Raw genomic sequence first — 26,555 nt, 5'->3', positions numbered from 1 at the left:
TGATGCCTGTTAGATTTGATAAGAATGTCATTTGCCAAGCACAGCACTTTATGTTGTATTTTAAAATCACATTAAAAACTGGTGCTCTCTATTTGTGAGGCAGGGTGCAATATCAGCAACAGTTTCTCATCACTGTACCCACTGTCTCCTTGTGGCTTGAAATCATTCCCTACCCATGAACATCCAAACTCTCACTGTCCACACAGGCAGACAGTGATAAGACAAGGGCGGACAATTTTAAACTTAAAGAGAAGATATTTACATTAGATATTAGAAAGAAATTCTTCATGCTGAGGGTGGTGAGCCACTGGTGCAGGTTGCCCAGAGAAGCTATGGATGACAGATTGGATGTTCAAGGCCAGATTGGATGGGGTCTGGAGCAACCAGGTCTAGTGGAAGGTATCCCTACCCATGGCAGGGGGGTTGGAATGAGATGATCTTGAAGGTCCCTTCCAACTGACACCATTCTGTGATTCTGTATTTCTGTGAAAAATGTAAAATAGCAAGCAGCCATATTCACTCACCTTTTAACTTGACTCTTCGTTGACCTTTCTGCTTTGGGATTTTCTCTTTATTTACCCTTTTCCTCCCTAAGAGTGGATTTTGGCTGGGAACAGTTGTGTTCGGATGGTTAAGTATCCATTGAATGTAAGTAAGCTGAAGGAACTGTGGCTGTCACTGTCAAAATGATTCCAAAATAACTTTGTGTAGGAGAGTGACTGTCAGGTCAGAGGAGGCCAGTGTGGTTTGGGTCTGCTTGCTTGGGGCAAACAGATTTAGAGGGGATAATACCAGTTAAATTAATAGAAAAGCAATGCACTCTTAAGAACTGGCTTATATGCTGTCAGAAATCCATCATGAAAGGTACAGTGGCCTCTCATGAGTGTGCAGCAGTAGTATTTGGGAAAGGGTCTGTTTCTGTGTTTCCTGTGAATATCTGCAGTATTTGGGATGAGGAACACGTGGTTTCTTTGTGGCTGGTACTACAGCTTTCTCCTGGGAAGTCCCTGCTGAGAGCACAATCCTTAGCAAAGCCAGAGGAGAAAACTGGACATGGGTTTTGCTGCTGGTTTGGGTAATTGATGAGCTGCTGTTCTCCCCAGGGGCACCATCTGCAGCCCTGCTGCTCCCCCAGCACTGCCTGGTCGGTGCCAGGAGGTGACTCTGCGCCTTTCACGTGCAGTTCTTTGCCCAGCTGTGTAACTCCTGATCTCTTTTATTATCACTTAACAAAGGCAAACATTCGGGGTCGCTGCCTGGCCACTTTGTTCCGCCTTTATGTATAGAGATTGCAAAACAGCTGAGGATGTCTGGCAGCCAGCAGAAGTTTTATTTCTGTGGGTGAAAATAGCAAAAGATACATTCAATGAGATAATTGGGATCATTAAACTTTCCTATAGTAATGCCAGTTGCAATTTCATCCCTGTATGGCTAAAAACATAAGCAGCATTAATGAACAAAAAAATAATGATATCTATTTCTATCCTAAGTATAGCAGAAGGAGCACTGGCATTGTAACATCAAAGGATGGGCCTGATCTGAGCTTTGTCAGTAGTGATCTTACCAAGACCTGGTGTGCTTCAAAATAAGAGTGATTTTTCTGGATGACAACAATCAGAATATGTTTTGTTTAGGCCAGATCAGTGGTTATCACCATCATGTGAAGCACCATGTGAAGCACTGCAAGTCAGGAACTCCCCCTGGTATCTCTGTCTTACATTTTGTCTCGTCTGCAGTCAGGGTAGCAGCAAAGCATGGGACGATGGAGGGAAGGGCAGCACAGTGTGCAAGGACAGGAGAGCAGGCACATCTGTCTCCCTAAGGCTTCATACCATACCAGCAGGCCACAGCAGAAGGGAATCTCTCTCTCTCCACTGTTGCGTGAAATTACTCGATGCCAGATATCAGTCAAAAGTAAATCTCTCCCGTTCAAAGATAGAGAGTTCGTAGGAATCATTAATAACAAAACTCCCTCTGTGCAGAGGCTGCTGGGGAGGGGTGTACCAGAGTGCTGGGGAGCAGAGGAAAAGAAAAATAGGTCAAATAAAGTCCTGCTGAAAAAGGAGTAAATGCTCATTGATAGCATGAAATCGGATGTAACTGAAATCAACAGGGACAAACTCTGTTGGACATGAATTGGCCTGTGCCATGTGATCCTCACAGAAGGGAAGAGCAGGGCTGGTACAGCAGCTGACAGCGAGTAACAGCAAGGGATGGGCTCAGAAAAATTCACCAAGCAAAACAGAGTTCAGCATGGAATGGGAGTGTCATTAGCTGTTGCTGCAAGGCTGTCTGCAGGCTGTGATGGTTCCTGCCTTAATATGGAACAAACCCCATCTCTCTGGTCTGATGGTAGTGATTTGTATGGAGAGCTTTTCCAGTTGTCTTGGGATGTCCTGGAAAACCCTCGTGGCTGCCTCTCCTGAGGAGGATGTGTGGGTAGGGTTGAAATGGATAGAGGGCCACTTTGCTACAGTGGTTTGCCTGCTCTGTTTTCCAGCGCTGAAATAACTGTGCTACCCCTGCTTTTCTCATGATGCCAGCCTGTAACCTCCAAGAGAACCTCTATCAAACTCGAGAGGAAGATCAACTCCTTTTTTTATCCTTGCCCCCCTTTTCTTCTTCCTTTTTTTCTGCTTCAGAAGAGGCTCTGGAGAGGACTTAGAAGGAAAACAAGCAAGGAGGAAATATGAGCTATCTTAAATTAAGCTAAAGCAAGAGTCAGACTTGCAATAAAGTACAAAGGCACCTGGGAAGGTGGTGACAGGGTTGTGAAACTTTTCAAAGTACTTGTGTCTGATTGATGCCTTGAGGGCATCAGCTGAGGGTTCTCAGGGTATGTGTATGAACAAGGAGAAGAGGATACAGCCACAGCCTCAGTGGGCATGCTGAGGTCTCCAGCCATGGTGCCAAGACATGTGAAGGTTTGGCTCTTGCAGGAAATCGTGAAAGAAGAGCTGGACTTTGGGCTTTGTTTGCATGGAACCATGAAGAACTTAGGGCCACAGATAGAATGAAGACTGAAAGACTGAGCAATGCAGTGGAAGCACATGTGTCTCTAAAGACAGAGCGAAGGGGAAGAGTGGTCAATAAGGGGTGGGGATGAGGAGGATCTTTTGGGATCTGGTGAGAGTAAATTAGGGACTTGTGATGCTGAACAGACCAGAGAGGATGTGTCATTCAGAGAAGCCTCTGAAGAGACGATGAGGACAGTTGTGCATAAGTCTGAATTCAGGGACAGGGCTGTAGCTGCAGTGTCTGCTCAGGTTTTGGCTAAATACGCAGAGGAACCCGGGGAAACATTGTGCAAAACTGTTGTCCTTCTCCAGGGCAGCAAAAAACCCCTCTCCTTAATCTAGATCTGGGATCTGCACCATAAAAATGTGTTGGGAAGGTCTTGGGAGCCATGTGGAAGGATTAGGAAGGACTAAGAGTTTGGTTTACCCGGGAACACGGCCCAAGTAATTTGTCTGTTTGCAGATGTACTGGAGCGATGTTTAACTGTGCATGTACAGGAGCAGTAAAACTGGGATCAAAGCAATTGCTGTTGGCTGCTTCTGACAGTCAGGGCTGGGAGAGCTGGGCAAAGGTTGTGACAACTTTTCTGTTCCCTGAAGGATACACCGGATGTTTTTCTATCAGATAATCTTCAGTTTGAATGGAGGGTCTGGCCTTAACATAGCAACTGTAGGCTGAATTTTACTAGGGGTGTACAGGACATTGCACAGGAAGGGGCTAATGGTTCATTTTGGGCTGGGAGCCCATCAGCCTCCCATGGCTTGGCAGGTTTTGGACACCATGAAAGTGTTATTGCTGAATATAGAATCCAAATAGATCAGTTAAATAACTGAACTTTGTCTAGGCTGGTTATTTCATTTCAGTCTGCAGTGACAGCTGTGGTGGGTTCTAAAAAGAGCCCTGGGGCCAGGCGGATCGGAACTGTTTCCTGGCCACCTGCAGCCAGAAGCCTTTGCTATGGAAGTGCCCAGGTTAGGAAGCAGGGCTGGGATGCATCGAGTGGTCGGTGCTGCACGGCAGTGTGGATGAGGTGATGGCAGATGAGGGGACACTGCTTTGCCAGATGAAGTTTGTTACAAATTCCCATCTGCTTGGAAACAGAAACTATAAGGTTTGTGCTGTACAAGTAATTATTTGTTATACATTTTTAAACATGAAATCTAGTCCAAACGGCAAATATTTTTAGCGTGTGCCATTGTGCAGTTAAGAAAGCTGCCAGCAGCATAAACCAGGATGGTGCTGTGTGGCGATCGAGCTGGGACGGGATTTTCTGCTTTGCCCTTTTTCCCCTCCCCACGCTTGGGTGCTCATTCTTTTAGCTGGGCTCCTGCTCATGAGGCAGCATCTTACAGAGCCGGTTGCTTTGCCACCCCCTCCGTTCATCTTACCTGTGATGGAAAGCACACATCTGGCACAGCTGGAAGGTGTTTGTCTGGGTGTGAAAATGGCCCTGGAAAAACGGAACAGGATTGCTGGTTTTTCTCCCAGTAGTATCTGGAAGAGGCAGTCTCACATCTCTTGGCTTTCAGCAAATGCATCCTGCAGAGTGAACCTGCACGTGGTTTATAACGTAGGCAGATTTGGGATGAATGAAGCATTTTTCAAATTTTCGAGGAACTGGTTGAGTTGTTTCAGCAATGTTTCACCCTCTACTCTAAATTCCCCTAAAAAATAGTGAGAGAATGGATTTAAGATGCACCTGAGCATTTTAGAAACAGAACAGCTTATGTTTTTAAGATTGCAGAAAATGTAGTTAGGAAAACTGTATGGCAAGGAGTGCTTTTTGAGGGGTAGGATCTGTTGTGGATTTTGCTCAGCCTGTAAGTCAAATGATTCAGTTATTCCCTGAGCTTTCATGTAAGGTCACAATGTGATCCTCAGTCGATTCCCTTACACCTGCAAAGCAGCACAGGCAGGTATCCAGAGCGTTTCCCAGCTGTGCCAATTCCCAGCAAGAGTTCCCTTAGTTTCCTCCACCTTTCTTAACAGCTCTCACAGCATTTGAGCCATCAGTCCTGTCAGAGCCTGCTTTTCACTCTTATCTTTCCCTATAACTCCAGCTGGAGGGGGAGAGGGATGAAGAGGGTATGCAGCTGGGGCAGCAATCCGACCCCATGGGTGGTGGTACACACATTATTTTTTTTCCAGTGCCCTGAGCACTGCTCTCCTTCCCTTAATTTCCATAGATCTGTTCAATTAATAGTAAGAAACAGGGCGGGGAAGGGTTTCAGCTGTAGGTTCCATAGGTGTATATTCCCGTGGGATTATAGCTGGTAGCATCTGGTGGTACCTTCATTTGCAGTAAGAGAGTGACTCTAACAGGACCATTTTGACCTGATTACAGAGCAGAATGCAAAAAAAAATCTGTGTGAGTGCTTCCAGAGTGGCTTTTCTCTTTAATCTCTTCATTGGTGTTTTTTCCTAATTTCTTAAAAGAACCGCAGCAGTTGTCTGAGAGGAGCAGGTGCTGATGCTGCGGACCTGCAGTCACGGTTGCACTTGGACTCACATCTGGATTCCAGGTGTATATTCTGCACTACTCTCTTGCAAGTCTTTTCTACATATGAAGTGTGTTGCCATCAGTGAAAGCTTAAAGGGAGGGCTGAGGGTAGACGCAGATGAAATGGAATCAGAGAGCAGGTTATCACCTTATTTTTGGAGCACATTCTGCCATTCCAAAAGCACCAAGGGACCTCAACAATAGTAGTGAATATAAAACCATGCTCTCTGAGTGTCCAGTATATTTTCCCTAACTCTGTAAGTGAAAGCTTCCTGCCCTGGTAACAATTTCAAAGGAAAGAGGTCATGCCTTGCTGAATGGATGACAGTACTTCTGGCAGAGGAGGTGTCTGAAAGAGTCACTGTGCATCTACAGTAAAGCGTGACCTGCCGCCCAGTCCCATCCTTAAATCCATCATCTTTTGTTCATGGGACTGCTGCAGAGGACTGTGCCATCTCTCCTGGCATCCTAGGCCTCTCCTTCAGGCTGTCCTTCCAGGGTTCATGGGTGGTGGGTGCTGCTCCCTTTTCTCCAGCTGTGTTACATCCTGGCCCGTGCCAAGACTGAGGTAGTCCAGGGTTGGGGTGAAGGTGTTGGGAAACTAGTGTTTTATTTTGATTTAAATACAAAGAATAATTAGTAAAGCTGTGTGAAAAAGAGCTCTCCACCCTATGAGGATGGAAGAGCTCTGGCTGGAGGCTCCATCCCTGCTGAGCTCTAGGGAGAGATTAATAAGAGGCAGTGGGTGAAGCTCGGAGGGGGGTTGGGGGAAAGCTGGTGTTTACTTTGTCATGAGCACAGTGTGAGACCCTCAGGGTGACACTGATCTCTTCCTGCCCCTGCACAGGATGTTGGGGTCCATGTCACACACAGTCTCTGCAGAGAGCCTGGGAGGGAGCTGCAGGCAGTGCAAGATGCTCCACAGCGAGCTGGCTCCATTCGCCATCTCGTGGTGATGGCTGGCCGGGGCTGAGGTGTGCTGGGACAGCCCCAGCTGGGGTAGGGGGCAGGCAGATCCCTGGGCAGTGGTGGACACAGCCACCTCATCCTTCCTCTCCGGCTGGAAAAGGCTGTGGGCAAACAGCTCTCCTGCACCTACTGGGACAGCGGAGCAGGTTGGAAGATTCACACAATAATATTCCACATGGAGAAGGCTGTTAATGACAGGGGATGTGATTGACTGCCTTTTTCTGTTGCTGCTGTATTAGCTCTATTTAAATCAGCTCACATTAACTACAGTTATATTTAACATTGTCTGTCTACACGACTGAATTTTTAGATTGTTAATTTTCAATTGCAAATCGCTTAATTATGTCTGAACTTTTTATAAATATTTGTAACGTGAGTTAATATTTCCTATTGCATGCGATACATGCCCTGGAAAAAACTGATTGCTCTTAGTGCTGCACACCGGGTCTGGCAGGAGCCCCCAAGCCTTGATGCTCTCTTATCAGAAGGCTGTTGCCTTCACAGCTGATGTGTCAGAAACTGAGGTCTGTAGCCGGTGCTGTCTGTGTGTTATGGCCAGGAAAGCCATTAGGATTCATTTGGCTCCCTGACAAGAAGAAAAGTAATTGTTTGTTGCCTGCAGCGTGGTAACATGGTGAAGACTGGAGACTCATGACTCTATACGTGTGTGTTAGTGCTGCACTCCTCCTGGAGCCTGCCCTCGACATCAATATGAAATGTGGAAGGCGGTGGCTCTAAGACTAGGAGAAATTTTAAACTGTACTATTTTTAGAGTCTTCAAATCCCAGGGCCTCAAAAGCTCATCCCTGTTCCCATAGGGGAATAACCACTGCCTATCCTCCCCTACCCAGGCAGGGCTGCATGCAGTCTGTGCCCAGCAGATACGGATATTTGTCTTGATGAGTCTCCTGCAGGGTTTATGTGAAGGGTGGGAGATGGAACACCTCAGCTTTGTATCTGCCTGGCTCACGGCTGCAGCAATTCTGCTCATGGATGTGCTGATCGAGGGTCCCCGGGGCAGGGAGGAGGAATAGCTTCCCTGGCAGCTCTGAGGGTTGATCCCCAGCCATGCCTGCCACGAGCCTGTGCTGCAGAGCAGCCTCCAGCCGGGCTGGCAGTGTCCACCATCAGGACAGGAGGGAAGCGCAGAGCACACTGTGAACCATGGTGGGTGGTTGCTGTTGGGATGTATTTCCCCAGGGAGCAGTGCCCTGTCCTCGGGGTGCACCCACAGCCACAGGTGGTGCCTGTGCTGGCACGGGCTGGGTCACTGTGGCTGGTGTAGCTGGAGTGTGTGAGCATTGCGACAGCTCATTGGGGCAGTGGGAGGGGTGTCAGGGGTCAGTCAGGACCAGGCCAAAATTCAGGGCGGGATTGTGCAATCCCAGCCTGTGACCCAGCTTCATAACAGCTGTGATTCGAGCTTGTTAGAGGAAGCAGAGAGAGCTGGGCTGTCCAACCGTGTTGCAGGAGCTGCTGATGCCAAGCTGAAGCATCTTCTCTAATTGTTATAGTATCTGTACACATAAATTATTTATTATACATTTAATATGGACACATAACAGCATCTTCCATATTGCATAGATGGCTTGCTGGGCAGACTGTCCTCACCAGTAATGGGACAAGGGTGGTGTATCCCATGGGAGAACTTGCCCCATCTGCTAAACTCTCCACCTACATAGTACCTTGTGCTGTATTCCTCCTCCTCTCACCTTAGGAACTCTGCTTCTAAAGGCATTGCTTTTTGCTCCCTGTGTTTGTTTCTTTCACTGCTTTTCTGTGTCTGCTTCAATTCTTCTCACATCCTTGATCCTTAATGCAGGTGCCAGAGCATCTCGCAAGGGTTTTGTGCAGGGTTAGATCCCACATGACAGCTCACAGCTCCACGTGGCCCTTCTCAGAGATGCCATACATCCATTTCGTGCCTCTGGTTTTTCAGGAGCAGAATAGGTCCTGTTGGTGGGGATCCGGGGGTAAAAGGGGTGGTGGATGTTCCTAATCAGCAAAGCTAAGATTCTAATCCATATTCCTTGTGGGGTTTTTTTTTCATGTTGTTGAATGTTAATTATTTAAAAAAGAAGTGACTTTTCTGAAATGCATTGATATATTAGATAGGATTGGTATGACTAAGGGTATTGCTTCTGTTCAAAACCAGGAGATTCCCCCTGAGGTGAACTTCTCTGAAACCTTTGAATGATTCAGAGCCCAACTATCTGGGCACTGCTCTAAGAAAAGCAAGGAAGTGACCTTTTAATTAGCATGATATGGTAATTTAGCATAATGGTAGTGATTACTTATTAATCATGAATAGTTGTTATGTTTTGATCAAAAGGCCTTACAGATGTGTTGTTTCTGCTCTGGATTTTGATAAATTGATGCCAATTAGTGAAGGTACAAGCCAGAGGGACTGAAATAACCGGATCTGCCATGGAAGGCAGTTCCCTTCCAGTTCTCCATTGCCGTAGGAAAGGGGTCTGATGGTGACCTGCACAGTGACTCCTGGAGAAGTGTGGTCCTAGTCACGGGTGAGATCAGCAGCTTCCCTTAGGACGCTGTCCACTGGGAACATGTAGTGACTTCTTTGCATGCTGAGGGTTTGCTGCCTGGAGGCTTAGTTCTCCTAACTGTTTTCTCCCTGACCTCACAGGAAAGTTTGCTGCGTCAAACCAGTGTGAAAGGCATCATCCTGTTCAGGAGATCGTTCTCTTTGAGTCTCTGGCTGTGATAAATCTAAGCTTCACAAATACCAAAATGCACTGCAGTGAGCAGCACTGCAATTTTTGCTATTTTAGTTCTTGAAAAAGTGGGAGCCATAACCTTCCCTCTACATTCCCTTTCCCCATTTTCTGCTGGTAGCCTGTTTTTTGGCATATAAGGGAGCCAAAACCTTGCTGTTCATGGCCTGTCTCTTCTTCGTCAGTGCTTTGCTTAGAACTTTTTGCAGAAAAACTATTATTGCATAGACACCATTGGAGATGTTCCCACATCTTATTCCATCACTTTTAATCCTGCTGAGTGTCAAGGAGGTGCAGCTTTGCTGGACTAGGTTCTCATGCAACTTGCCTTAGCTCCAAAAACCAAAGCCCATTTTGAATTACGTGATGAGTGTGTCTACCAATAAGCTTTTAATCAAAGATGAGGATTTAAGGATGTGTAGACTGTTCTTCCATAATGACTAGGATGAATTAATTGAGACTAATTCCAGCTGCAAAACTTATTTGGAACTCAGTAGTAGTTTATTGCCGTGTTTAGGAAATTCAGGTGGTTCTCTTCCCATTAACTCATGTGAAATTCAGAATATGATAAGCTGTAAGGAAACACAAGCAAGCTAAATGTAGTGACCTACCTTGGCCAGCATCAACCAGTGCTCCAGTTTCTTTGGTGGTGCCACAGCTCAGCATATGCCTTCAAGTATCCTTATGCAATGCCGTAAGAAGAGGGTATTAAGGCATGTTCAGAGGTCAGAGCCTCTGGACAGCTTTAGTTTTCAATCCCTTTCAGTGTCGTACACCTCTCACGGATGATCTTGCAGAGGGATTTGCAGGGTTCAAAAGTTCTCTGGCCACAGATGGGAAGGACACGTCTTTCAAGTGGATGTGCTCTGCCATCCCTTTTCTTAACAGCTTGCAAAACATTTGCAAAGGCAGGCAGCTCTTTTTCCTTCCCTCCCCTGTTTTGCTGAATCTGGTTTTTCATTTACTTTGATTTATCATTGCACATAAATCTGGAGGTATCTTTGCACAACCTGCTAGAAAGCTGCGTGCTTGGTTTGCTTGTCTCAGCTTTCCTCAGCCCTGCAGCGCAGCCTTGCAAAGATGCAGAGGGGTTGTGATGGTGGGCAGGTGATGGCACAGGGAAATGTCCTCTTTTCCTGCACAGGATCCATGCCTAGCACCTGTCTGCTCTGGCCACAACACCAGCAGCTGCTGGTTGATCCATCAGCGCTTTACAGATGAGCTGTGGGTACCCATGGGTGCTGCTGCCAGCGAGCAAGGAGGGCGTGAGAAACCTCTGCCTGCACGTGCCGCCAGTGCTGCTCTGAAATATGCTGGAAATCAGCTCAGTTTGTGGGATAAACAGATATCCAAAAGGCAGCGCTTGTAACGTAGTGAATTTGAGGGTGGATGTCTTGACCTCACCTAGTGCAGCAGGCACTGTCCCAGCATCTGCAGGCGGATGTGATGGGTGCACAGCACAGGCAGCTGCTGAGGCACAGAGATTTATTGCAGCATTCTAAGATTCACACTGGCGCAAGGAAAGGCTGCTCTACATCCCAGGGAATATTTTCACCGACGAATCTACCGCAACCCTAAAGTTTGTGGACCATGAAATGAGATTTCTCTTTAAGAGAGAAGAAAAGAAGCATCAGGCCTTACTGAATTACCAAGTCCTTTCTGCTGTTTTAAATCACCCTCCCAGGACCCCCTGAGTGCTCTCTCACAGCAGCAGTCGTTCATTAGATAACCCAGGAGTTTGCCAGGATAGTGGGAGCAGGTCCACAGCAAACAGCTGACTGTGCAACCGCAGATGGGAGCAACTCAATTCCTGCAGTATGGCCATTTCACCTACACATGAGCAAAATGGTGGGGGCTTCTCTTCAGGGGAGGGGATTTTCACCTTTTGGGGTGCTGGAGCCCTGGAGCTGTGAGGAGATGACAGGGGCTCACAGGAGGAAAATCAAAAATTTTGGTGAGGTAATATGTGCAGATTGTAAGTCCTTGAATTAAAGGGAATTTTACAGTGTGCTGGGAAAATTCTGCATGACTCTGAACCTAAAAGGCTGATTGGGGGAGGTCTGACTGGCCAGTGGAGAGGTGGCCTTAAGCATCCCTGTTGTGCAGTGGAACTGGGAGATCGGTCCCCTGAGATGTGCAGGGATCATACAGCGTTGCAATCCTGAGAGCTGGTGGAGAAGATGTTCTGCTGGTCTGTCCAGGTCTTCCAAAATCCTGTCTTGAACTGCATGAGTGACAGTTGCTGAATCCGTGGTCGGGCTGTGCTGATGCTGTTGGTTTTGCTGACGCAGGGGGGTGCCTAACATGGGGAAACTGTCCTTGCTCTTCCTCTCTCCCATTTCAGATCCCAAGGCAGCCATTGGTCTGGGGGTTGCATGTTGCTGCTTGGAGGGTTAGCCAGTTGCTTCCCTACAATGACTCACTTTGGGGGCCACATGTTTTTCAATTGGAGGACTCCATGATGCTGATACCACAAGTTGTGAGTGCTCCTGGAGTGACAGATTAATTATTAATTGATGTGGCTTATGAATTTTTCAGTGCTTTCTCACACTGTGCATCACAAAGCGAAACCACCTTTTTACGAGACAAAGATCTCTCTTAAAGCCCTACATCAAAGCTGCAAAATTGTCACCCGTATTGTGATCTTGTTCAGCCTTCACATGAACATGTTTGCTTTGAAATACTTAATCAACCATTTGCTGAGCTACAGAGCTCCCAGCATGTCAGAGGATGAGCACCTCAAAACTTTCTCTTTGAGGTTTTTGGCACCTATAACCATGCGTGGCACATGCTGCACCAATTATTTTGGGAGGACTTAGTCCGGGCTTATGAAGGACATGAGCATGTCACGGCTTTTGTTTTTGTCCTCCAGGGACTTGTTTTCCTCCCAGGGAAAATAATTCACAAAGTAGATGCATGGTGGTTTGCTGGACGCAGGGATAGAGAAAATTAGTGCTGAGATTATCCCCAGCCAGAACAGTCCCTGCTCAGCAGCAGCCCAGCTGCACCTGCCTCTGGCTGTGCAACCATTCCCTGGTGCCAATGCTGCTGTGGGGGAAAACCAGCACAGGCAGTGGCTGAGGATTTCTTGGAGACCTGGGCTGAATGCTTTCCTTTCCAGAAGGTGAAGAGCCAGATGTGTTTCTGTTCCCAGTGCGTCACAAAGCAGGGTGCTGCCGCTCCGTGTTTGAATTGCCAGAGCATTTAAGATGTGGTTTTCCAGAATCCCATTGCAAGTGGCTGGTCCTCTTCAGAAGCACATGGCACAGGAGGTGATTGAGTTCACCACCGTGTTGTAACCTTTCTCAGGGGAGGGGAGATGCTTCTAGAACAACCCAGTTATGCGTCAGGAATGGGGATGTTGTGACACTTGCTACTTTTACTGGGAAACAGGGATGAGCATTAGCAGTGACTGACAGGGAGGAATTAAATTGTTAAATGGTCCCAGTGGTTCCTGGCTGGGGCTGATGGCAATTATAGTGTAAGTGCCAGGCACTGAAGGTTGTATCCTCTCGTTGCATCCTGTCACTATAAATCCTAACAACGATATTTCCAGCAGTGCCAAGCTCAGAGCGTGGCTGTAGCTCCCACATTGTGTTTCACTCACTTGTGTCTATTGGGATCATGTCCCATCAATCTGTGTTTGGTGGCATGGCCAGATCCACTCTGCTCTTACTTACTGGCCAAGTGCTGTGTACAGTGTGTCACTTGTGCCACCAGCACTGTCCCCAGGCTGGGTGGGTTGGCCCCATCTGCAACCCTCTGGCTGCAACCCATGGCATGAGAGCTGTGCCCTGCTCAGTCCCCGGGCAGGTGGGTGGATCTGAGGTGTGAATCTGAGCAAAAATGCTTTGGGCATGACAGAGAAGGAAAGAGGAGGGCAGACTGTGCTGCCGTTGTAAATGGTTAGGCTTTCAACTGTGATAAACTGAAGTTGGAGCTTTAAATATATAACACTTGGATTCCAAAAACAAGGGGGTTTAAAGTATCTCCTATACCTTTGGGATAACATGAAGAAAAATTCTCTCATTGAGTTTGTTTCAGGAGGATGGAAGCAAAGGGTTGCTTATGCAGGCCAGCATCTGGTTCTCACTGGCAATGAAAATTGTCGAACTCACATGATGAACATTTTAAACCTGTTTCTTTCATTTAGTCATGCCCACTAAAAATTATTCCTTATTAACAGTTTATATGTAAAAAAACCTTCTTCTGCAAGGCCTTTTTTGTGCAGTTGAACCCTCACCAGGGGTTAAAGTAGCAGTACTACTTTAACCACTGCAGGTACCCTGCAGCACCTGCAGTGATGGGCTGGCTGTGATGCCAGTCGGTTTTGGGTTCCACTCAGAACTTCATCTACATTTTAATTTTTTTTTTTTAAGCAACTCTTACACCAGCATCGATAATCTCTGCAGGGCAGGCAGAGAGAACTAATGTCATATGCGGGTAGACATATGAAAACATCTAATTTACCAGCAGGCAGTTGGGTAATGATCGGTTGAGAATTGCAAATTATGTACGTCGTGTATTTGTGGCACACTGCTGAAGAAAAGCCCAGTGCATATGACTAATCATATATATACTGAAATTTATAATACTTTTCACGTTTAATTGGCTGGGGCAACCTTATGATTTATATCTTTGCTTTATTCATAGCACACCCATAACATAGTCATAATGCAGAACGAAACTAATTCAGTTTCTCTTTGACTTTGTAAATCATTTATGTATTTGGCTGTCAAGTATTTGAATATAAAGTGGGCATGCGTGTGGCAGATAATAAATAGCTGATTCTCCAGTTAAGAAATTGGATTTTAATGGTATTGTGGTCTGTGTTGCCTTGCTTGGATGTTTGGTCTTGCTTAGGTGGTATGCCTCACATTTGCCCCTTGCCTTATTTCACAAGCAAAGTATTCTTTATGGGCACCAGTGTTATTCTCTTAATGGCCCTATATAGTGTTATGACTGTGTAAAATGTACTCAGCTTGCTCTGATGACAGCAGGAGCCTCTCCCAGGCAGGAGACAGTGGCTGAACTGTTGGGCTGCTGCTCTCAGTCACAAGAGATCTGCTGGAAGGTGCCAGGAGGACAGGCAGGGGCTACCTCGTTAGTACTGTTCTGTAGACAACAAGAAGTAAATGTTATTTTGGCTACTGCAGACTGTGATTGCTTTCCCAAAGATCCGTTTTTGCCATGGAACTATCATGCTGAGTCAAAAATACAGCCTGGAAAGATTTTTTGTTTCTTTTAAATACTGGGGTACTTGGCTTGGCATCACTACTTAATCTTGGGAAGCACAGCCCTGGAAAGCAATACCTTACCCACTCAACCACAGCCACAGAGGCTGCCTAGGGTGCTTGTTGCCTCCTAAGAAGAATAATCTTCTGCAGTCAGATCTTTCATTGACATCTGTAGCATCACTGGAAAACATCTGCAAAATCAGGATAGTGCAGAAAGCGTGAGGCAGTTTGCTGGCTCTTTATCATACCACAAAACCAACCCTCCTCCACAGCAGCATCCTCGATATCTAAATTTAGTGCCTGAGTTATTTTGGGTAGTGTGTGATTAACCTCAATTACTGTAGCTCAGATAGAATTCAAATAATGCCCCTTCTTTCAGAGTTGCAAAGAAATGGAAATCTGGGACTATACATTTCCTACCCTTAATAAAGCAGCTCTGAGAGCTGATGCAGGGTAGTTGTGAGGTGAATTTGTTCACAGAGAAATTAATGGAGGCAGCTTGTCCCGAAAGGTGCTGGTGGTTCATGTCTCTGTGCTAGCTTTGGGACCGGGAGTATAAAGATGAAAGGTTATGTGGTGCAGCTGGTGGGAATGAAACCACTGAAGCTTCAGTGGATTTGTATCATAGTCAGGACACTCTGTAGTTTTCCTGAATTAAAAGAGTAGTGAAGACTTTCAAAAGCTAATCAGAAATACACTTTCCTTCGATCTCCGCCAAAGTCAATGTTGGCTGTCTGGAAAATCATCAGAGGTGAAACAGAATGCAAATAAATATGCTGTAATCACTTGCTTTACTGACAGGAACAACATTTCACCCTCAGAAGACGTTTCAGAGCTGGGCAGATGCCGAACACTGAACCAGAGAGCTGTGGGCTCTGGTTCCAGAAACACTCCAGAAATACCCCCAAAGAAGCTCTGCTGAAGTCTGTGGGAAAACTGATGGCACGAATTAGGTGGTAGCACAGGGATGCAGCAATATGGGGGAAAAGAGAAAATAAGCAAATACTATTGCTGTGCATTTGCCTTATGTTTTTTTCTGGGTGGCAAGCAGGGTTGGGGGTGTTTGGCCTGGTGATCTGGAGCTGCCAAGTGTCCAGCCCTGGCACAGGGTGCTGTGGCTTCTCAAGCACAAGTGAAGTGGTACCTCTGGAGGGCACCCTGCTTTCCAGGGTTTCAGGTAGTCACTGTGAGGGTTTGCTGCCAGGCTGGATCACAGGGCCAAGTGGGCGTAAGACCTCAGGCTTGAAGAACTCAACTGCTCATGAAGTTGCTGCCTTGGTTAATTTTTCACCTTGATTTGCCTTTTGTTTTTATACAGCTGGACAACCCAGATGAGCAAGCAGCACAGATCAGGCGGGAGTTGGATGGACGCCTCCAAATGGCAGAGCAAATTGCCAAGGTAAAAAAAAAGTCTGCTGTTATTAATAAGCTCTTCATATATAAGTAGTTTGATGCAGCCCCCAGGTTATGTCATTCTCTTATGGGTTTTTCCTCCCAGTAATCACCAGATAAAAGTTATCAGGTTTTTAACTACAAACAGAACAAGTACAGCTGAAGCTGTCATGGTGTGCATTTCTTGGAACATCCTGGTGAGCTGAGACAGGTTAGGTTCCTGCAAAATCCCTTATAAATCCTCAGCAGTGGCAAAGATATTGTCGAACTCTGTCAAATTTCTGCATTAGGCAATAGGGTGGGTGATGGCATGTACAAAGGAGACAGAAATTGCCCTGAAGGGGTTTGTGCCTTTTGTTGGGCTGGTGGGAGCCACAGTTTCCTGCCCGTAGGTAGATGATGCTGCCTCAGTAAAGGTACTTCAGATGTGTTATCCCAAACAAGTTCACACTATGCATGAGAGCAGTCAGGCCAGCATTGCACCTTGCAGACATTGGTGCTGTTTGGAGCAGCAGGCACAGGACCTGCAAAGAGTTTTGGTAACCAAGCACCTGTCTAAGCTCCCTAAAGACCCATCTCCCTAGGAGCAAATCACACCCTCACACAGTGCAGATTTGTGTGGCCTCCAATGGACCATAGATGGAGAGGGTCCTGTTGACATCAGTAAAGGGAAGATTTTATCCTTGCTTCTAATTAGATGCTCTGAGTCACTGATAAAGCCCTAATGGTGCTGAAGTCATTGGAATGATCTATCTGGCCGTTCTTGATAATCAAGAAACCATTACTAGAAGGAAAAGAAAAAGGTCTAATCAGAGAGACAAGCTCAATTTAGGGACCTGCCTTTCAGCAGCAACTCTCCCAGCACTGACCTGTGCCCAAATCGGGATTTTTCATAAGAAAGGTAATATTAGAGCTGTTTGCAGCCACACTGATATCCCTGGATATGAGCAGAAAAAGCAGAGCAACTTCTTTTATGGTCAGGCATTAGCAAGGGTGCTGGTGGTGCCTGCACAGTTCCTCCTTATTAACACTTCTGTTAAACAGCTGCTGCTGTTGCGTCTTTGGGGACATAGGCTCTGGTTTTCCCCGCTTCACTGATAAAATTCGTGAGGTGGCTGAGGACCACGTGGCCAAACGGTGGCGCAGCAAAGCAGCAAACTGGCTGCAGCTCTTTTGTTCAGCATTTGGCCCTTTGCCATTTTATTCTTGTCAAGAAAACCTCCAGTACTCATTTACAGTGAAATGTAGGGCCCCATGCAGAGCATGGCTGCTCCAGTTATGAGATGGGTAGCCAGGCCCTGAGTGCCAGAATGAGATTGCCTGGTTTCGTTGTTTCATTTTCTCTTTATGGCATGTGGGACAACAATATGCATGATTCAGTAGCAGCCAGCAGAAGCTGCAGCTTCATGAATTATTTTTTGCAAAAGAGAATTTGCTGTTTCCGTTCTTCCCCCAAGGAAGCTGAAAACGAACCATGACACTGCTGGCCCTGCGAGAGACAGTCAAGGGAAACTCCTCAACATAACCTGGCATATCCCTGTGCAGAATTCAACCTTCAAAATACAGCTGTGCAGCTTGGAGAGTGGTTTTGAGTAAAACCTGTGATCCAGTTGGCAGCTATTGATATTAAATCTCCTTCATGGTACTGCTGCAGGCCTTCTCTCCAGAATGTCAGGTCCAACCACATCTGCCTATGAGAAACCTTGTTCTTTCAGACCCATAAATACCGTCTTTTGGAGGCATCCAAATGACCTTTTGAATCCCTCTCTGTATCCTCCATTCTGGGCAAGGCTGCTTTCCCTCTAGCAGAGGGCAGGTTCACAATTCAGCTCAGTGAAAGGATAGCATTTCCAATTTTATCTCCAATTTGCAGCTTTTAATACAGATTTGCTGCACAGGGAGGCTTACAGTGAAACCAGCTCTGAGGTGGCTGTCTTGGAGATTCCATGCTCAAGGCAAATTAATACCTCGTTAATAAATTAAGAAATTCACACTAGGACATTTGCACTACAGAGGCAGGAAAGGCTGTGGAGTCTAAAGGGACCTGACTTTGCAGTGTTGCAGAACTGGTGGCTCCGCACACCCTCGTCTGACCTGTCGTGTGACCTTGAACAGTCACTGTGCACGCCAGCCCTCCTGCCTCGGGATACCAGGGCACAGCTCTGGGCCTTTTTGCCTTCCCCTGTGCCCAGGAAGGTGCAGCTCAGCACAGCACTAGGGCAGCCTTAGGCAGGGTCCCCCACTGAGCCTGACTCCATCAAAGCACGTAATCCGAGCCTTGGAACCGGGCGGCTTGAGGATCGCGCTCAAAGTCAAGCAGATGTTTTAAAGCTGAATCTGGACAGGCTTTTCATTCTGCTTGTTGTACTTTTCCAGCAGCTAAACAGAGCAGCATTACAGCTGAGAGTTTAGTGATGCCACGGCAGATGTATCATTTTCTCTGCAGTAGCAAGTGCTCTGCTGTCCTGGGGTGCCTTTCCCCCTGCCCAGTCACCTGACCTCAAGGACAAGGAGGAGCATGCATAGGGGCAGCTATGTGAGGCCTTGTGATGACACCAGAGTGATATGTCTGTCTGGGGCTGGACCTACTCTGCTCCAGCCTGCTGGACTGGTCATTTCTCAGAGTCTCTTAACACTGCTTCTCTCCATGCCTTTCTCCGTTCCTGATCCTCTCTCTGCTCAAAGTAAATGTGGAGGTGACTAACACCCTTTCTTACTGTTATCTGCATCTCTTATAGTGCCTTACTCGAGACTTACCCCAACTTTATCTCCAATCCATTGGGTAACTTGAGACTACACCTGCATGTCTGCATTTCCATCATCAGTCAAATAGTCTCAGTTAAACTGTTTTGTGTCACTTCAAACGTTTTTTGCCTTAACACGAGGAGTTGCTAGTGGCACACAGTGAAATGTCTCAATCTTGCTGCACTTCTGAAGAGGTTTGTGGAGGCAGTGCCAAAATTGAAGTCCCTGGAGAGATGGATGGCAGCAGGGTAAAAAAGCAATAATGTCTGAACATCATTGCTTCAGCAGTAGTTCTCAAAATCCACAAAACAGTTGCTTTTTTTTTTTTTCCTAAGGGTGACTTGCAACTTATACAATGCGTAGACAATAAAGCAGACTGATTAGGTAGTTTATCTTATGCCAGGTCTAATTTACATGAGGGAATTAGTTCCCAAGATTGAGACTGGAAACAGATGACTATATTTTAACTGTTTGGTGCTAGTGCTGTTGTGAGCTGTGCTTGTAATGGGTGAGCTATTGAGGACTGATGCAAAAACTAGTGCAGTGGAGTACTTTTTCAGCAGCTTGATGACAGTCTTCTAGAAGAAACATGACCTTGTTTTCTGTTCTAGCATACATTTTACGACAGCTTTTTACAATATTATGAATCGTCACCAAGATGCTTTGCATGTCAGCCTCACATTCCCTGGCTGCAGATGCTGCCTTGCTGTCACACGCCTTACACAGTCTCTTGTAACCCTCTGAGAGATGCTCGAATCCTGAGCAGACTCAGGTCATGGGAAGAGTTGTCAGAAGACATAGGGCTCAGACCAGTGATGGGCAGCAGTTCAGAGCTGAGAACATGCATTGGGGAACATCATGTTTTTCTCTCACTGTCACCTTTGGTTTTAATCTTTAAATTTCCCGTTGACAACAAGCAGCACTGGAGTGCAAGGCTGCCTTCTTGGAGGGAGACTCAGGCCCTGGCAAATAGTGGGAAGGGTGTTTTACCCCTTCTTCCAGTTGGGACCGCATGTTACTGCCCACACATTGCTGATTTTCTCTCTTTGGGCTCCTTTCTTACCTAGAAAACTGATGGAGCAACTGCTCAGAAGTGTTTTAAAAAGAACTGGTGCATTTGGGAGACTGGAAGACAAGTCCCTTAATGTCAACATCCTTTTAATCCTTAGTAAATTGCTGTCAGTCAGAAAGTTCAGCTGAGAGTTGGCCTGGAGTGTTTGTAATTGTGAATACATACATATGAAAAAATCCATTTGCTGATAGAAAAATCAATGAAATGCAAGTGCAGGCAAGAAACAGGAAAGTTGGACAAGTACCAAGTAGTAATTCTATGGAAGCTAATAATGTTTCTACATTACCCAGGGGGGAAGCTGCAATTTGTCATCTGGTTTGTGGGAGTTCCCTGCTAGCAAACCTCTGCAGATGCTCCTGGGGGATTCTACCAGAGTAAGAAGTGGTTGCTGATTGTCACAGCCATTCATTCTGTTGTGTTTGTTTCCAAATCCAAGGAACGCAAGTTTCCCAAGTTTGTGTCCAAAGAAATGGAGAATATGTACATCGAGGAGCTGAAGTCGTCTGTCAATCTCCTGATGGCAAACCTGGAGAGCATGCCTGTGTCTAAAGGAGGCTCCGAGTTCAAGCTGCAGAAGCTGAAACGTAGCCACAACACCTCAATAATTGACATGGGAGAAGAAAATGAGAACCAGCTTTCCAAGTCAGACGTCGTGTTGTCGTTCTCCCTGGAGGTAAGTCTCACGCACACCACAGGGTGCAGAGTTCGTGGGAGTAAAAATCACAGCAGCCAAATTCTGCTGACTTCAAACTTCAGTTAGGTGAAACGAGGTGGGTAGAAATCACTTTCAGATCTCCATGAGGAAGAGCTCCTCTCTGGTTAGTGGAAGCTTTGCCTGTGATCAAACGTTATGTCCTTTCCAGTGGAACAAAATGTGTGATATGTCTGGCATTTGCTGCTGATGTATATCAAATGGCTCAGAAATCTGGATTGTTAACTGACCCCTCCTTGTTACTGAGTGTGACCCAGTAAACCAGAGCCTGTATTGTCCCCCAAAACCAATACAGTAATGCAATACAATACAGTAATGCAACACCATAAATGTCAGTATGTTTAATTATTGCCAGATAGAGGGGTCGCTGTATTTCCCTGCAAGATTTGCTTCCTCTTTGAAGAATTGTTGAAAATTGCTGGGGTTTGAATGCACCCAACAGATTGGCTTGCAGTTTGTGTGGAAATACTGTGCTGTGCTGGCTTGCTCTTTGCTCTGTGTTGAACACTGACTTTCTGCTGTGTCGAGCAGTTTGTCTGTGCAGCCCAGGGGAAGGCAGGATGCTGTGGGACCTCCATCACCTCTGACACAGGCTGCCTCAGTCCTGGAACAGTGTTGCTCAGTAGCTGTTTTCAGCCAACTTAGTTGTTTTGCGCAAACATATTTGTGGTCTATTTGCAGGCATATTTACTTCAAGGAGTCATCAGCTCACCCATACAGAGTTGTGGTTGTCTGTCAATGAGTGGGTTTATGTTACATTGTCAAAACAACTACTAGGATAGAGTCAAAAATGTAGGATGCAGAAAAATCACAAAATTCTATTTCTGTGTAGTTTCCTGTTTATTTTGCTTCCTAAAAGGGTATTTTGTTATACATATCATGCCAATTCAAAACTTAACAACACTGGTTGTCCAGTCTTGGAGATTAATTCGCTAAATGTCTGAAAACATCTTTACAGTATTCAGTTCAGTCTTGTTTAAAAATGGGGCTGTGAACCCAGAGATTGTGCCTTCAAGAGCAGCATTAAACAAAGCCTGACTTCCAAGCATTCCTGTTTGGAGGAGCAGGGAACTCCTCCAAAGCAATCACAAAGTAATAAACCTCCCTGTTGCAGAAGCCTGTGCACCGTGTACAGCCGTGTGTGAAGGGACTCGCCCTGACAACGGAGTGTCTCAAATGCTTTGCTCCAGCTGAACCTCATCTGGTGGGAAGCCAGAGCTCAGTGAAGCACTGGCTTCAGGAGCTGGCAGGTCTGGGCACTGCTTAGAACTCAAAACTCTTACTGCAAGAGAGCCTTTATTGAAGACGTGCACTCATTAGAGGGTTTGTGGAGCTCTGTGTGCCAGCGAGGGGATCTTCAGCTCAAGTTAGATCAGAAGACCTGAGGAGAACAATTTTAAACCCCTGTGTATATACTTCATAGATATCTGTATTAAAACACGAACAGAAACTCCCCCGGTGCTTCTTGTAGAAATGTTTAAGTTATGTAGTTAATGGGATTAATCACTTTTAAAAAAAGAATAAAGGGTAATTACCTGCAAGAAACTATGATGGTGATTTCTTAATAAGAAAGGTTTCTTATAAGAAAGATGGAGAAAGATTTTTTTTTTTTTAACCAGGGCTGTAGAGTGACAGGACAAGGGGTAACAGTTTTAAACTGAAAAAGGGTAGATCTGGATTTAATGTACAAAAATGTAAGGGCAGTGAGACACTGGAACAGGGAACAACTGGGGCAAAGATGCTTTCTCATTGGAAATGTTCAGGATCGGATTGGATGGGACTCTGAGCAACCTGACCTACTAAAAGATGTCCCTGGCAGAGTGTGGGGATTGGACTAGATGATCTTCAGAGGTCAACCCCAAACTGTTGAGTGATTATTCTTATTATTGTTTTGGCACAAGCTGAGTAGTTGTGTGCTTTTTTTTTTCTAGATTACACATCTTAAGGCACTTATAGATGGGGCAGGCCTGTGAAACCCATCTCCTGAAGCTTGGTTCAACCCTGGGCTCCCAAAGGTTTCAACAAGCCCATGTGCAGGCAGAGGGAGTCCTGATCTCCACACAGACCTCGCTGGCTGTGACTCAGCCTGAGCAGTGCCACTGTCCCTGCCCACCTGCCATCATGAACATCCAGCAGCACACGAGGGCCCCCAGCACTGGCTGGGTCAGGTGCCACAGTAAGATCTGAAGGAGGCTGCTCCTCTTACATTTCTCTTTCTCTCCTGGCAGGTTGTCATCATGGAGGTGCAGGGTCTGAAGTCACTGGCCCCCAACCGTATCGTGTACTGCACCATGGAAGTGGAAGGTGGGGAGAAACTGCAGACTGACCAGGCTGAAGCCTCAAAGCCAACGTAAGTCTTGCTTTGCTTTTTTCTCTCTCCACTGTGCTCTCCTCTGCCCCATCTCTACACTGCTGAGTCGCTGCAGATAGCTCTGGCTCCTGCATGGTGAGGCCAGGGGGGACTGGGAAGCAGAGGAGAAATGTGGTCTTCCACGTATGCAGAGCGTCCTCCTGCAGCAAAGAATAGCATATAAGCCCTGATTGAGAAAAAGAGGTGTTAATGAGAGGCTTACGTCTCATGTAGCCACAGAGAGATAAATTTGGGCCTCTACGTAAAGACTTTGCTAAATAGGGATGGAGTTAAGCATGTGCTTAGATAAATACTTGACTGAGTGTCCATCTGAACTGGTGCCATCAGGTGTAGGTACATTATCTCATCCTCACTGTCAGGGTTTTGGTATCCTACGAGAAAGGAAACAGCTGGCAGAGACACACTCTGGCAGCTACAGCCAGAGGTGAGAGAGAGGAGCTGGGAAAAGCTTCAAGTCACTCAGTTAAAGCTTTATCTGAGGCCTCTCTGACCGAATCCCATTCAAGGGCAGAGTCTTATTCTGTCCTCTTTGATCTGGTCCCCAAATCCCCACTTTTGACCCCATACTTGGCTTTCTTTTGTCTTTCCCGTATGTTGTGAAACGCCTGTGAGTAGTGATTGATCGTGGTTAATTTGGAAGGAGAAAATGATGAATGGCTTAATTCCTTTCCAATTTGTAGGATTAGTTAGCTTGAAACATTATGAATTTGAGGCAGTTTTTCTCTGGACCACTGCAGAGGTTCCACCCTTAAATTTATAATTTTCAGTGCGCATCCTCACGGTGGAGAATTGCCAAGGTGGTATGAAGCCTCCTCCAGGAGTGGGGAGCAGTGCAGGAGGGGCTGCTCTTGAGATATTCCCTCTCTGTTTCCATATCCCATTCCCTCCAAGTGGCCAGTTCTCAGTGGTGTTTTTCCAGGAGCTTCCCAAGCCTGTGGAAGGAAAGCCAGAACTGCCTGGCTGCATTACACGGGAGTGCACAAGCACTGCGGGAGAGACTCAGGAGAGAGCAGAGCTGAGGGCAGGCTACCTTCCCTCCATTGCTGTCCTCTCACAGAGGCACGGAAACTGCTGATGCCTTGTGCCCTGCACTGCACCAGAGCAGCAGGAATCTGCAGTAAGTGGTTTAAAAAACAATATTCCCAATCAGGGAAAGTGCTGCAGCCTGGCTTACTTTTCAAAACGCTTCAAAATCTCCTTCAGAGAAGGAAGGAAGAGAACTGTGCTTGGAACAAAATTTCCATAAGAACCTACACTTGTCACTATTTTAGGTATTTTTATTGCTTCAGTGGAGAAAGTTGGGCTCTATCTAGGGGAAATTACTACTATCCATACTGAGAAGCACACTTCTCGGTTACATGTACTTGTTTAGATTGGTCTGCTCATCCCACTTTTGCTCAAAGGGTCTCCTTCCTTGCACGAGCCTTCTTGCTGCCAGATGTAGGACCATTTCTGCAAGAATTGTTTTTAAAATAAGGGCTGCAGGAGTGAGCTTTTTAATTGAGTGGGTCTTTTTATCGTAATGAAATGTACAATGTCTGGGCATGAAGCCATCAACCCTCAGGAAAATGCAGCCAACACTGAATGCTGCAGTGTGATACGAGTTATGCAAGTCCATCACACTCATCCTCTCTCTGCTCTGGCTTCCTGTAGAGGTGTGAGCCAGGCTTGGCATCTTCTGGATGGCTCCAGCACTTGGGCTAATACCTGTGGAAATGCCTTAGGAGGGGAGTAGGTTTGACAGCTGTGTTCCTTGAGAATCCTGGGACTTTGTAGTTCCAAAACCAAAGACCAGCCAAGCAGAGGCTCTAGGATAACATTCACAGAAACCAGAGGCCACCACAGAAAGCTTGTCCTTTTTTCCTCTCTGCCTTAGAGGTGTTTCTTTCCCCTTGCTTCCACTTGCAGACACAGCACTACAGACACAGGAAACCAAAGTCCAGTGAAAGCAATTTACTGCACTTAATTCTCCTCTTGAGAAGAGAAGGAAAGAGAGAGTGACCCAGATGTGACATGTTCTTTGTCATGTTGCTTAATACAGGACTTGAAGGCCCTCAGGTACTCTGGTGATGAGGAGAGTGATAGAAACATCTCAGAGAAGTTTTTGGTGCATTTTTGAACAGTGCTGCCTTAGAGACAGGCCATTTATGGCCAGGCAAGACAGCCTTCTGGGGTAGCAGTTTAGATGTGGACGTCACGCTCATTGAGGTCATTCACACCATGTTTGTTTGTGTGATTTTTATAATAAGCAAACCACTCCTTGATAAAGGAAGCAGCTCAGCAAAGCCGTGAGGTTCTACTCAGTGCCCAGCATCCCAGGATTTGTGTGCTTTGGAAGGGGATGCTGCCTGGCCTGGGGGTGAGTAGCTTATATTTGAACAGTAAGATTTGCTGGAAGACTTCCCTTTTCTATGACAGCCTTGTGTCCTGGGGTGGAGGCTGTTATGGGGCCACTCAACCCGGTAGGGCATCTTTTCACCTAATTCGTGGAGTTGTTCACTATATTCTCATGTGTCCTTGAAATGCCAACCCTCATCTAAAACACCCAAGTCACAGCAGTGGCAGTGGCTGCTCTTCAGCTCATTGCCATACCAGGGGTGCTGACCTTGGCTCCACATCCCTGATGGGGAAAGGTGATTCCCTGACCAGGAGCAGATTTCCAAAAGCACTGGTCTAGGTCTGTGAGAGATTCTCCTTTCACCTTCCCTGGTGCAAAACCAGCAGTTTTTGAGAAAAAGATGTTTGAAGGCATGTTAGTGACTTTGGAGCTGTTTGCAGATCTTGAGAGAGGCAGGGCAGCAGCAGGGTTAGCAGCCAAGTGATCAGATGAGTCGTGTGCGAAGAGTGTGGCTCTTGGGACAGCAGTAAATACTGACCTTCTATTTCTTCTCAGGCTCAGTGCTGGATTGCTGACATTTTAAGCCCAATCCCTTCATGTGAGGATTATCTGCCTCAGTGTGATGGCACAGTTCTAGAGAAAGCCAGACCTGAAATAGCAAGGTTTATTTCAGGTCAGGTTTGCAGTGTATTATTGGTAGTGCTTTTAATAAGTTGTGTAAGAAAAAGCCTTTGTGTATTATGTCCTTACCCACAGATGTCTCGGAAAAATACCCCAAATCCCAGTGTGAGCAGGATGTTACTGCTTTTCACACTGGAACTGTATTCTTGCAGATGGTTGAGGGGTTTATACCCCCCTTTCCCTGCATGCTGGCCTGAGGTCTGCCCTCTGTGTATCTCCAAAATGCCCTTCAAGGAGCTGTGGTGGTAGTGCTGCCATTTGCACAACCTGAAAACAGGGTTGCTGAGGAGTTTGGGAATAGCCCAAAAGATGCAGCCACAACCCCCTCTAAAGAGGCTGCTGGATATATTTAAAAAGTAACCCCTGCTGGTAGCAGTGCTCATCAGCTGTACCAGTGTTTCAGCGTCTTCTATTACCTTTTTCTGATGTAAGCATAACAAAGAGACCCAAACAACAGCAAGGTCCTAAATGCCTTGTAAATAAATGCTATGTATTCACCTGGACCTATCTTGGCACACAGATAAGTCTCATCCTCCCTTGACTCAACAGTGGTGAAAATCATGTGTCCCTGCATTGACCTCAGCTGAACCATTGGGGTAAAAGCAGTAAATAACTGATGGGGGAACAATCTGGCCAACCTGTCTGTGCATTTTAGCACAGCTAAGAAGGGACGGAGGTGTGGGCTGCTCTTCTGACTCTGGAAGTGTCTTTATTTTGAGGTTATGTATTCCCAATTGCAGAACAGCACCTTTAGCCCTAGTGCAAGAATTGTGCAGTGGCTCAGA

General features: G+C 46.3%; 1 protein-coding gene across 30 annotated transcripts in view; it reads left to right on the top strand.

The window, feature by feature from the left end:
* The window catches only part of CADPS (calcium dependent secretion activator), a 213,897-nt gene that overhangs the window by 61,176 nt on the left and 126,166 nt on the right, over window positions 1–26,555 (top strand). For all 30 annotated transcript variants that reach the window (XM_027882337.1, XM_027882335.1, XM_027882329.1 and 27 more), the window contains exons 4-6: window positions 15,778–15,858; window positions 20,105–20,341; window positions 22,609–22,730. In XM_027882337.1, the coding sequence (XP_027738138.1) occupies window positions 15,778–15,858; window positions 20,105–20,341; window positions 22,609–22,730 (440 nt within the window). The remainder of the gene's footprint in view (window positions 1–15,777; window positions 15,859–20,104; window positions 20,342–22,608; window positions 22,731–26,555) is intronic.

This window comes from Empidonax traillii, unplaced genomic scaffold, assembly GCF_003031625.1.
Source record: "Empidonax traillii isolate 1590-97213 ecotype Southwest subspecies unplaced genomic scaffold, ASM303162v1 scaffold104:size2570737, whole genome shotgun sequence".
Classification (NCBI taxonomy): Eukaryota; Metazoa; Chordata; class Aves; order Passeriformes; family Tyrannidae; genus Empidonax; species Empidonax traillii.
Note: the sequence above shows the minus strand (reverse complement) of the source record. Positions and strands in the feature narration are given on the sequence as shown.